We start from the raw sequence: 12,309 nt of genomic DNA on the forward strand, positions 1-12,309 counted from the left end.
TTCAGCGCGGACCCTGTGGTCCTCTTGGGTCACATGCATCGTGCCCACCCACAGGCTCAGCCTCCTGCTCTGCAAGTGACAGGACAGCTTGGTGGAGTCATGGGGAGACCAGAGGTGGGTGAGGTGCTCTAGCCTGTTCCAGAGAGGGCCCCAGGTGACCTGGCAGCTGCATGGAGCCTCCCTAGGGACCTCCTGTGGCAGGTGTGCTGCCCGCTGTCACTGGCAGGCCTGCTCCCAGTGTGGCCTCTGCCATCCATTCTGAGCATCGGGGATTGAGAAGCCTGCTTCTGTGTGACGGCGGGCGCCGGGCCGGTGTCGCCTTGCCTTTCAGAAGGATGTTGAGCCCGAACGTGTGGTAGCCGTTCCCCAAAGGCTAGGGGCTGAGCTGCAGCCAGAAGTGTCTGACACAGTCCTGCGGTCAGAGACCCTGAAGGACACTGCCCCGGTGCTGGGGGACTTGAAGGTAACGAGGCAGGTTCTGGGGCACTGGAGGCTGAGGAGGGCGTGGCCTGGCTTTGTGGACAGTTGTGGGGCAGGGATGGGGACAGGTTAGCTGGGGCACCTATAGCCCTCAGTGAGAGGAGATGGTGCAAGGGGTTGAGGATGAGGCCAGTGGGCCCCTGGGAGGCTTGGTGGTTGGGAAGAGAGTGAGTCCGGCTGGGCTCCGCACTGTGCCTGGGTGCACGACAGCTGAGGCTGCCAGGAACTTGGCACCCTGGCCCACAGTGTGGCAGGTAGAGATGCCAGTCGGCAGGTTTCAGGGCCCTTTGTCACCTTGCCCAGACAATGGAGGGCAATGTGGCCCCTCAAGGTGAAGCCTCCTCCACAGGCCCACCTGCTATCACCTCCTGTGGGGTGATCTGGGCTTGCGGCATCTTCAGACTCCCCATGCCAGCCTGTGAGGTGCAGCCTCCAGGCACCTGTGCTGCCTACATGGGATGCCTCCTGGTGCCTTCCATCTTAAACTCGCAGGCTGGAGGGCAGTGACGCCATCTCGGCTCACTGCAGCCTCTGCCTCCCAGGTTCAAGCGACTCTTCTGCCTCAGCCTTCCAAGTAACTGGGAGTACAGCCGTACACCACCAGACCTGGCTAATGTTTGTATTTTTAGTAGAGACGGGATTTCACCATGTTGGCCAGGCTGGTCTCAAACGCCTGACCTCAAGTGATCTTCCCGCCACAGCCTCCCAAAATGCTAAGATTACAGGGGTGAGCCACCGTGCCCAGCCATAAAAAAAATTTTGGGGCCAGGCGCAGTGGCTCACACCTGTAATCCCAACACTTTGAGAGGCCGAGGTGGGTGGATCATGGGGTCAGGAGACTGAGACCATCCTGGCTAACATGGTGAAACCCTGTCTCTACTAAAAATACAAAAAATCAGCCAGACATGGTGGCATGCGCCTGTAGTCCCAGCTACTCAGGAGGCTGAGGCAGGAGAATGGCGTGAACCTGGGAGGTGGAACTTGCAGTGAGCAGAGATTGCACCACTGCACTACAGCCTGAGCAACAGAATGAGACTCTGTCTCAAAAAAAAAAAAAAAATTAAACTTTTTAGCAAATCAAATAGAACTATTATGTAAAAAGAATCATGATTACATGGGATTTGTCCAAAAAATACAAATTGGCTTGAATTTTTTTTTTTTTTTTTGAAATGGGATCTCACTCTCTTGCCCAGTCTGGAGTGCAGAGACGTGACCTCGGCTCACTGAAGCCTTGACCTCCCAGGCTCAAGTGATTCTCCTACCTCAGCCTCCTGAATAGCTGGGATTATAGGTGCCCACCACCACACCTGGCTAATTTTTGTATTTTTAGTAGAGATGGGATTTCACCATGTTGGCCTGGCTGGTCTCGAACTCCTGGCCTCAGGCGATCCTCCCACCTCAGCCTCCCTAAGTGCTGAGTTTACAGGCTTGAGAGACTGCGTCTGGCCAAAATTTTTTAAAATGTAATTTCCATATTAACAGACTAAATTGACCAGGCGCGATGGCTCACGCCTGTAATCCCAGCACTTTGGGAGGCCGAGGCAGGTGGATCATGAGGTCAGGAGATGGAGACCATCCTGGCTAACACGGTGAAACCCCGTCTCTACTAAAAATATAAAAAATTAGCCGGGCGCGGTGGCGGGCGCCTGTAGTCCCAGCTACTTGGGAGGCTGAGGCAGGAGAATGGCGTGAACCCGGGAGGCGGAGCTTGCAGTGAGCCAAGATCGCGCCACTGCACTCTAGCCTGGGCGACAGAGCGAGACTCCGTCTCAAAAAAAAAAAAGAAAAAAACGACTAAATTAGAAAAGCCAGGAATGTTTTATCTCGGTAGCTGCGGAAAGAGCATATGGCAGAACCCAGTATCCGTTCCTGATACACAGACGTCCTGCACACGTGGGCAGCTTTCTCAGCCCAGTCAGAAGCATCTGCAGAAACACCTCTAGCTGCCATCACCCTCAGTGGTGAGACGCTGATGAGGGTGTCTGTCCTCAGCTCAGCATCAGCTGGTGTCTGAGAGCTCAGCAGCAGCCTGGGGGTTTCAGTCAGGGCAGTCGGATACAGAAAACAAAACCATATAGATCAGAAAGGAAAAAGGAAAACTCTTTATTTACAAATGGTGTGAACATCAATTGTGCTTCACTATGGTAATGAGTAGTCAGAGAAGGTTTGAACGGTATGGCACCCCCCGAAATGAACTACTTAGGGATAAATTTGGAAAAAGATATGCAAGTGCTGTCCACGAAGTGCTGTAAAATGTTGCTGAGGGAAAGAAAAACCCAACAGAGGGGCTGGGTGTGGGGCCCACACCTGTGATACCAGCACTGTGGGGGGCCGAGGTGGGAGGATCATCTGAGCCCAGGAGTTTGAGACCAGCCTGGGCAACATAGTGAGACCCCGTCTTTACAAAACATTAAAAGTTGGCCAGACATGTCAATGTGTGCCCCTAGTCCCAGCTCCTAGGGTGGCTGAGGCAGGAGACTGCTTGAGCTTGGGCGATCAAGGCTGCAGCAAGCCATGATTGCACCACTGCACCCCAGCCTGGGCAACAGAGACCCTGTCTCAAAAAACAACAAGGAACACACGACCACAGGAGCAAATCTCAGAATAAGTGAGGGAGAGAAACCAGACAAAAAAAGAGCGTGCACTGGCTGATCCGTCTATTTCAGATGCTAAAAAACGCACCCAAGTCTGCCGTGGCAGGAGGTGGACCTGAGGTTGCCAGGGGTGGGCGGCAGGTCCCAGTGGGGACATGAAGATGCATTTGGAGGTGACTCTTTGACTGTAGTGAAGGTTTCACAGTACACGTGTCAATTCATAGATGACACGCTTTAAACAAATGCGGTTCGGCATACAAGGGCAGACGGTGACTGCATGCATGCAGCCAGCACAGCACTGAACCTGAACCCTGCTGGTCTCTTGTTACCAATGAGTGTCCAGTGAGACTCTTGCCCTGGGCTGTCCATATAATATGAACAGAGCAGCCGGTCACTTGGGAACAGGCCAGTTCTTTCCCTTGGCTCAGGCTTTATTATTTGACCATTTTTATCTCAGGAGGAACAGATCACTAAGGAGGAAATTGACATCCTCAGCGATGCCTGCTCTAAGCTGCAGGAACAGAAGAAGTCACTCACCAAGGAGAAGGAGGAGCTGGAGCTGCTGAAGGAGGACATGCAGGACTACAGCGAGGTGGGTGGGATTTGCTCCCTGGACTCTGAGACTGCAAGAAGAGTAAAATCGCTGTACTGGCCCCAAAAGTATTACATAATACTTCCGTCAGATACTTGATAAGCTGGCCAGAGAGTATTTGGAGAGGAAAGCAAATTATAAATAAACCTTATACAGTAACTTTTCCATAGCCATTCTGGCTGGACCAATCTTCTAGAATGTGGCTGTGTGCCATTCTGGCCACAGATGCATGTGCACCTTTTTTTTTTGAGAGAAGGTCTTGCTCTGTTGCTCAGGCTGGAGTGCAGTGGCACAATTTCAGCTCACTGCAACCTCCACCTCCTGGGTTCAAGCAGTCTTGTGCCTCAGCCTCCCGAGTAGATGAGACGACAAACATGTGCCACCACGCCCAGCTCAAGTTTTTGTATTTTTAGTAGAGACAGGATTTCACCATGTTGACCAGGCTCATCTCGAATTCCTGGCCTCAAGTGATCCACCTGCATCGCCCTCCCAAAGTGCTGGGATTACAGGTGTGAGCCGCCGTGCCTGGCCACGTCTTTTAGTCTCTAAACATGGGAAGGTGTCTCATGAAGAGTTTGGTCACTTGATGATGAACTCTTATTCATGATTATGTAAAAGTGGCTTTTCTTTTCTTCCATGGTGATTTTTTTCTTTCTTTTTTTTTTTTTTTTTTTGTAAATATTACTTCCTAATACGATTTTTCTTTCTTTCCTTTTTTTTTTTTTTTTTTTTTTTTTTGAGATGAAGTCTAGCTCTGTTGCCCAGGCTGGAGTGCAGTGGCGTGATCTCGGTGGCTCACTGCAACCTCCGCCTCCTGGGTTCCAGTGATTCTTCTGCCTTAGCCTCCTGAGTAGCTGGGACTATAGGCACCCACCACCACGCCTAGCTAATTTTTTGTATTTTTAGTAGAGACGGGGTTTCACTGTGTTACCCAGGATGGTCTCGATCTCCTGACCTCGTGATCCACCCGCCTCAGCCTCCCAAAGTGCTGGGATTACAGGCGTGAGCCACCACGACTGGCCCCTAATACGATTTTTTTAAAACTGTTTTCATAGCTCTGTTGGTAGTGATGACTGATTTTTCAGTTGGCAAAAATAATTTGCCATTTCTGGATTTATGACAGCCTCATGCCTTGTGGGTTCTCCACTGGATGTGAGGTGCTTATCACCAGCTCAGCTTGTTCCTTCCCTCCCCTCTCCTCGCCTCCCCATGATGTTTATTCGTGGGGAAAAAAACAACTTCGAATTTAAAAAGACACTTAAAGCTGGGCACTGGCGGCTCAGGCCTGTAATCCCAGCACTTTGGGAGGTCAAGGCAGGAGGATCACTTGAGCTCAGGAGTTTGAGACCATCCTGGGCAACATGGTGCAACCCCATTTCTGCAAAAAATACAAAAATTAGCCAGGCATGATGGCGTGTGCCTGTACTCCCAGCTACTCCGGAGTCTGAGGCAGGAGGATCACTTGGGAGTCGGAGGCTGGGAGTTGGAGGCTGCAGTGAGCTGAGATCATGCCACTTCACTTCAGCCTGGGCAACAGAGCAAGACCCTATCTCAAAAAAAAAGACACTTAATTTCCTTGATTAATTCGTTCACTTAATTTTTCTTTAACAAATGTGAAGGAAATTGAGATTCAGAGTAGATTCTGTATCTTTTGCTAAAAAGGCAGTGTACAAAAATAAGAAATTTGTATGATAGAAATACAGTTTGTAACTTTCTCTGGTTTGAATTAATGGATTTAATTACCTTTACAAGTTAATTTATTAGCTTTTTTTTATTTATTTATTTGAGATAGGGTCTCGCTCTGTCACCCAAGCTGGAGTGCAGTGGTGTGATCTTGGCTCACTGCAGCCTCGACCTCCCGGACTCAAGCAATCCTCCTGTCTCATACTCCTGGGTAGCTGGGACTACAGGTGTGTACCACCACACCTGGCTAATTTTTTGTTTGAATTTTAGTAGAGATAAGGTCTCGCTATGTTGCCTGGGCTGGTTTCGAACTCCTGTCCTCAAGTGATCCTCCTGCCTTGGCTTCCCAAAGTGCTGGGATTACAGGCATGAGCTACTGTGCCAAACCAGATTCCTTTTTTTCTTTCTTTTTTTTTTTGAGACAGAGTCTCGCTCTGTTGCCCAGGCTGGAGTGCGTTGGCGTGGTCTTAGCTCACTGCAGCCTCTGCCTCCTGGGTTCAAGCGATTCTCCTGCCTCAGCCTCCTGAGTAAGTGGGATTACAGATGCCTGCCACCATGCCCAGCTAATTTTTGTATTTTTAGTAGAGACGGGGTTTCACCACGTTGGCCAGGCTGGTCTTGAACTCCTGACCTCAGGTGATCTGCCCGCCTTGGCCTCCCAAAGTACTGGGATTACAGGCGTGAGCCACTGCACCCGGCCCCCTTTTTCTTTTAAGACAAACTTTTTACAACTAAAATAATTTTATTAGGACTTGCAGGAGATCAAGAAGGAGCTTTCAAAGACTGGTGAAGAAAAGTATGTGGAAGAATCTAAAGCCAGCAAGAGACTGACAAAAAGGGTGCAGCAGATGATCGGGCAGATTGACGGCTTGATCTCGCAGCTGGAGATGGACCAGCAAGCTGGCAAGCTGTCCCCGGCCAGCGGCATGCCCACGGGGTGAGTGAGGTGGCGGGCGTGGGAGAGGGATGGGAGACTCACGCAGGATGCCTGGTCCCTTTGCTGGATCCAAGCTGGGCCCTTCTGGCTCCAAAGGGCACGTCTTGGCCTCTGCCTAGCTGCCTCTCCTCCTTTGACCCAGCAGTCCCAGCCAGGGACCCACTGGCATCTCAGTCTCTGCCTCTCTGAGAGCAGTTCCTCCCTTCCTGGCCCCTCTTCCTCTTCCCACAGCCCTCTCCCCTCCTGTTCCAGCCTCTGCCTCTCTTGGCTTCTGTTTCCTTGAATTACCAGGCTCTCTCTTGCCTCTCCCTCTTCCTGACCCCACCCACACTCAGTAATGACACCAATTCCAGCAGTCGGCCTTCTCTTTGCCCGACATGTCCCAGATTGCTGCAGCAGTGGCTGAGGGAGCTGCCATTGTGTGAGTCCCTTCTGGGCGAATGAAACAGCTGTTGGGCAACAGCTGGTGCCCTGCAGGCTCCAAATCTCCACCCCCACCCCCACAGCATTATAGGCGGGCTGCGTGTGGCACCCTGCTCATGCTCTTGTCCCTGCTCTTGGAGGCCCTCATCTGCCTAGAGCACCACAGCCTCCATGATCATGAAAGTATTGCCAAGTGGCCACAGGCCTGAGGACCACTGCCCAGCAGCCATGGCCCCGGAGGGGTGGCCGCTGAGGGGCAGACATGCCCACGGAAACCCTGGAGCCGGTGGTGTTTCTGTGTTTGTGTCCAGGCTGGCTCTGGGAGCTCTTGGCAGGGTATTCAGGATGGGATCATGCCTTGGGGGTTTCCTGGCTCACGTGGAGCTGCCTGTGTCAGTGCTGACCACTTGCAGCCACAGGTGTGGGCAGTGAGGCCCCGTGTAGCAGGACACCTGCCCGTGGCCACATGCAGCCTCTGCTCCCACAGGGAGAACGTCATCAGTGTCGCCGAGCTCATCAGTGCCATGAAGCAAGTCAAGCACATTCCTGAAAGCAAGCTCACCAGCCTGGCTGCAGCACTGGATGAAAACAAGGACGGCAAGGTCAACATCGACGACCTGGTCAAGGTGGGCCTCACTGCGGACCGCGCGGGCCAGCTGCCACCTGCTCTGGGGTGGGCGGGGCAGGGGGACTGTTCATTGCATGCCCGGCACCCTCCTGGGCAGCTACCCCTTCCTGTCGGGTTTGGGTCTGTCACTGCGACTGCTCCTTTAAGCCACTGCTCTCATTGGAAACATCAGAAGTGAGAAATTACTGGAGTTACAAACTCAAGTGTTGAGACAACAAACGCGCTGAGTGACCACAACGCGCCTCCCTGGACCCCACCCCCAGCTGGTGGCACAGTGGGGGCCGGGGGGCGGCAAACACCTCTCAGGAGCCCCTGAAGCTGAGAGGCAACTGCACAGGGAACCGGGTGGCGGCTCATAGCCGCCAGGGTCCCCCAAGGCTGAGAGGCGTCTGCACAGGGAGCTGGGGGGCGGCTCACACCTGCTGGGGTCCCACGAGGCTGAGAGGCATCTGCATAGGGGAGCCAAGGACCTCTGAGACTGAGAGGTGTCTGCGTAGGGAAGTCGGGGACACCCGAGGCTGAGAGGCGTCTGCATTGGGGAGCCGGGGACCCCCGAGACTGAGAGGCGTCTGCATTCGGGAGCCGGGGGGCAGCTCACACCTGCCAGGGGCCGCCGAGGCTGAGAGTTGACTGCTGGGCTGAGCTCCCAAGTGCAGCCACTCAGGTTCCAGGGTAACCCGGGAGACCCTGGCCCAAGATCCAGTCTCTGGAGGGAAGGCAGGGCTGTAGCCTGAGTGTGGACACCAATTTTCCCAATCACAGACATCTCTGAGGGGAAGCTGCCTCGTGGCTCCCAGTGTATGTGTCAGGTTAGTGATTTTCCAGACATCTATCACAAGCGTTGGCTGGTTCAGGTTAGTGATTTTCTAAACGTCTATCAGGAACATTGGCTGGTTCCTTGCAGTTCAGTTTGGAAGCAAGGATCCAATATCTACTGCACAGCTGCCCTTCCCTTCCCTGCTGCTCTGGGTGGCAGAATGGGGACAAAGTCCCTGCATGTCACCATACTCTGCCCTGAGAAGCCATGGCCCAAGTTCCCGACCAGAGCAGGAACTTAACCCTGGCAGCCCCATTGTGCTGTCTGCCACCTGCCAAGGCAGCCCCCTGGCTCCTTTGTCCTCCCACTCTCTGAGCCCCTTCCCCAGGGCCTGTGGCCCCCCTTGGGGGAACTGGTGCTCTGAGGACCCCGGGGCCCACAGGCAGCGGTTGCATGCGTGCTGCTGCCACCCGCCCCGCCTCACTGCTGCAGGGTGCAGCCACTTGAGCCTCTCCCTTTCCCATGTGTGTAGGTGATTGAGCTGGTGGACAAAGAAGATGTTCACATCTCCACCAGCCAGGTGGCCGAGATTGTAGCAACACTGGAAAAAGAGGAGAAGGTGGAGGAGAAGGAGAAGGCCAAAGAGAAGGCAGAGAAGGAGGTCGCAGAGGTGAAGAGCTAGAGCCACCGGCCTGGGCACCTGTCCTTCTGCTGTGCCGCCACCCTGGTGATTGCTTTGTGGTGATTCTTAGTGGCTCATTTAATATTTTGGCTGGAATAAATCAGAGACTTCCATAATCAAGTAAATTTTAATTTTCATCATTCCACGGAGATTTAATCTGTCTGGAATCCTGGAATCCGTCCACAGAATCGTGTCTGGAGCCACACTGTGGTGTGGCTGCCACAGCCTCCTGACTCCAGAGGCGGTCGGGCTAGGCCAAGGCAGGAAGGTGCCCCCCTGCGTGTGGCCTCACGTCTCAGCGTCTGACTGTGCTGCCCTGTCCCCAGGGAGGGGAATAAGGACCACGTGGACTCTGCCCACAGGGAGCTGGCTGCTGTGCCCACCCTCAGAGGCGTCAGGAGACACAGCCTGGCCTCCTCAGGGCTGAAGATGCCCCATTCACCTGTGGACCTTGATTTCTGGATTTCAGCGTCAATAGACCTGGCTTCCTGCACACTTTCAGTTGGATCTGGGTCACTGTGGAGACAGAGGTGTCTGCCATCTCCATGGCCTCTGGAGAGTGACATGCCCCTGCTGGGAGTGCCGGTTCTCACATGCGGTTTCCCTTGTGTATCGGAGCCCTTTCTTGACTTTGTATTTTCCCCAATTATTTAAGCAGTTGATTGGCATAGAATTTTCCCACACCGGTCTGCCTGCCCCGAGAGCTGTCTCTGCCCCAAGTGGCGTGACTGACACAGCCCTGGCCATGGGGCTCCCTTGGGTGGTGCTTGGGGTGTGCGCCACGGGGGCTGCAGTGGGTTCGCTGTGTCAGGGATGAGCCTGGCTCAGGGGTTGGCGGGACTCTGAAGTGCATTTGGGGTTCTTTGTAACTTCTGATGTGAGGTTTGAGTCCGGTGCACCCACAGCAGCATGCTCTTCTCACCCCTCACGGTGTTGCAGGCTCAGGTCCCTGGGCTCCTTTAGCAAGCAGGCTGGTCAACGAGGCACAAGGATGCGGCACAGCGCATCCCCTGAGACTTCACGGGCAAAACTCTCAGTGCTTAGGGTTTGCCCTGTGCCCTCTGGGTGGGGCGGCCTCTCAGCACTTGGCAGCATAGTCGCGCTGGCCAGGGCATGGGCAGACTCCTGTGGCCACCTCCACCCTCCTGCCCAGCCGGCTGTGTCACACTCATCTTTTTAACGTCAGGTTGGTTCCTGGCAAAAATGTCCCTCCGGGGGCCTCCAAGCATAGGATTTGGAAGACAGAAATGGCACAGGCAGCCAGGAAAGCAGCTGCACTCAGATGATGCCTTCTCCATTACTTGAAGCTTCTTTTTGTTCGGCCATCAAAGAAACTTGACAAAATAGGAACAGGAGATACTTCTCGATTGTAAAACTTTGTTCAGGGACAGTTGGCTTCCAAAAGCTTTCAGATTTCAATTATTTGAGAAAGAAGTTTGTTTTAGATCCTTAATTAATATTTATGAACTCTCTCACCCTGTGTAAGTAGCCTCGTGTTGGTTTGTCCAAGTGTACTTGCCTTTGAGAAGAAGCCTTGCAGTTGCAAGGTGTGTGCAGACGCCCCTCCTGTGAGCTGTATCCTGGGCCCAGTCAGCTGCCCCGGCTCTCGTCCTCATCCTCACTGCCTCGGCTGAGTGCTGTTGATGTGAACAGCCACTGCCACAGGCAGCCCCTCCCACTGTCCCCTCTGCCCTGGACTCCGCATGGCCTCAGGAAGCCGGCTTGCCCTCCGGGTGCTGCAGGGGCTTGGCAGGTGGGGAAGGCTCTGGTGGGTGCCTTTGGTGGCTTCCGAGACATCAGCCGTGCTCATGCAGGCTTGCTCCCTCCTCATCCTCTCTCGTTCTGTGTGCGTTTTTCTCTATGTCCTGACCTTTCTTCTTGCACCTCAAAGTGGTGTCCGGGTGCAAATGTAAGCAGTGGTGGATCCAGAAATAAGAGCTTTGTGTAATAAGGTTCTTAAAACAGTCCTTTCTTACACCTGCCCCGTGCCAGACCGTCAGTCTTGGCCTTTTTCAGGAGCTGGGATATCTGTGCCTGGTGAAAATGGAACTGGAATTCCTGACCTGGGAATTCAGTATTTCCTCCTCACTCCAGCTCAACACTCACTTCTTTTTTTTTTTTTTTTTTTTTTTTTTTTTTTTGGAGACGTAGTCTTGCTCTGTCACCCAGGCTGGAGTGCAGTGGTGCGATCTTGGCTCACTGCAACCTCCACCTCCTGGGTTCAAGCAATTCTGACTCAGCCTCCTGAGTAGCTGGGATTACAGGTACCCGCCACCACGCCTGGCTTTTTTTTTTTTTTTTTTTTTTTTTTTTTTTTTTTTTTTTTTTTTGAGACAGGGTCTCACTCTATCTCCCAGACTGGAGTGCAGTGGCCGGATCTCAGCTCACTGCAAGCTCCGCCTCCCGGGTTCACGCCATTCTCCTGCCTCAGCCTCCCGAGTAGCTGGGACTACAGGCACCCACCACCACACCCAGCTAATATTTTTTGTATTTTTAGTAGAGACGGGGTTCTACCATGTTAGCCAGGATGGTCTCCATCTCCTGACCTCGTGATCCGCTCACCTTGGCCTCCAAAGTACTGGGATTACGGGCGTGTTTTTATTAAGAGACGGAGTTTCATCATGTTGGTCAGGCTGGTCTCGAACTCCTGACCTCAGGTGAGCCACCCGTCTCAGCCTCCCAAAGTGCTGGGATTACAGGCGTGAGCCACCGCGCCCAGCCTAAACTCTCAGTTCTAGCGTAGGGATTCAGGAATTGGGCATACAGCTTCCAGACTCCTTTTGGAATGTCACAATCCAGACTTTTTTTTTTAATAAAGGACAACCTGCAGTGGCTCCCAGTGGGTCCCGGTGCTGGCAGGAGCGTGCTGGCGAGCCGGCTTTGTCTTTGTGTGTCCTTCAGGGGTCCTAGGGCTGACCACCGGAGAGCCCGTCCTGGGCTGTGTTAAGCACCTTTTGTAGAACTCGTATTTTTATTAAAACATCAAATCTGTTCCTGTAACAGTGCAGAGTAATAATATTTCTGAACCGTTGGGCACACAGGAGCCAGTGGAAGCCGGCAGTGCTGTCCACATGGCTACAGGGGCTGGGCCTTGGTGTGCGCGTGGCTGCGAGGCCAGTTCCGGAAGGAGCCTCACCATCCCTGGGGTTTTGAGTGCTGGGCCGCCCTCCATGGGTTTAGCCTTTGGCTTCACGCTTCCTGCTCTGCAGGATGGTCTGCAGGGTCAGGAGGCCCACGTTCCCAGGTCCTGTGACAGCGTGAGCTGCTCATGGAACAGTGTGGGACGTTCTCCAGGCCAGTGGCCCTGTCACCTCGTCATGCTCTCCCTGCTCTGGGGACCTCCGTGTCTTCTTGGGAGTATTGGAGTTAGCGGCTGGGACCCTGGCCGAGGTGTCACCCAGGAGGGCCAGCTCTTCCGAAAAACTCCTCAGGCAGCTGAGGGGAAAGGGCACCAAGTACTGCCCTAAGGGGTCCTGGACGAGGCAGGGCCTTCAGCCTGCAGTCTAGCCCACAGGCAGGGCCCAGACACCCTG

At 53.6% G+C, this 12,309-nt stretch overlaps 1 protein-coding gene across 4 annotated transcripts in view; it reads left to right on the forward strand.

Moving 5' to 3' along the window:
• The window catches only part of LETM1 (leucine zipper and EF-hand containing transmembrane protein 1), a 43,013-nt gene extending 31,237 nt beyond the window's left edge, over positions 1 to 11,776 (forward strand). Inside the window, exons 10-15 of one of the 4 annotated variants that reach the window (XM_008018131.3) lie at positions 55 to 114; positions 332 to 463; positions 3,532 to 3,666; positions 6,099 to 6,286; positions 7,197 to 7,335; positions 8,627 to 11,776. In XM_008018131.3, the coding sequence (XP_008016322.1) occupies positions 55 to 114; positions 332 to 463; positions 3,532 to 3,666; positions 6,099 to 6,286; positions 7,197 to 7,335; positions 8,627 to 8,776 (804 nt within the window). In that variant the 3' untranslated portion in view covers positions 8,777 to 11,776. The remainder of the gene's footprint in view (positions 1 to 54; positions 115 to 331; positions 464 to 3,531; positions 3,667 to 6,098; positions 6,287 to 7,196; positions 7,336 to 8,626) is intronic. The other 3 variants (XM_008018132.3, XM_008018134.3, XM_008018133.3) reach the window with 3 other exon arrangements.
• The last annotated feature ends 533 nt before the right edge of the window (positions 11,777 to 12,309 follow it).

The sequence above is a fragment of the Chlorocebus sabaeus genome, chromosome 27 (assembly GCF_047675955.1).
Source record: "Chlorocebus sabaeus isolate Y175 chromosome 27, mChlSab1.0.hap1, whole genome shotgun sequence".
NCBI lineage: Eukaryota > Metazoa > Chordata > Mammalia > Primates > Cercopithecidae > Chlorocebus > Chlorocebus sabaeus.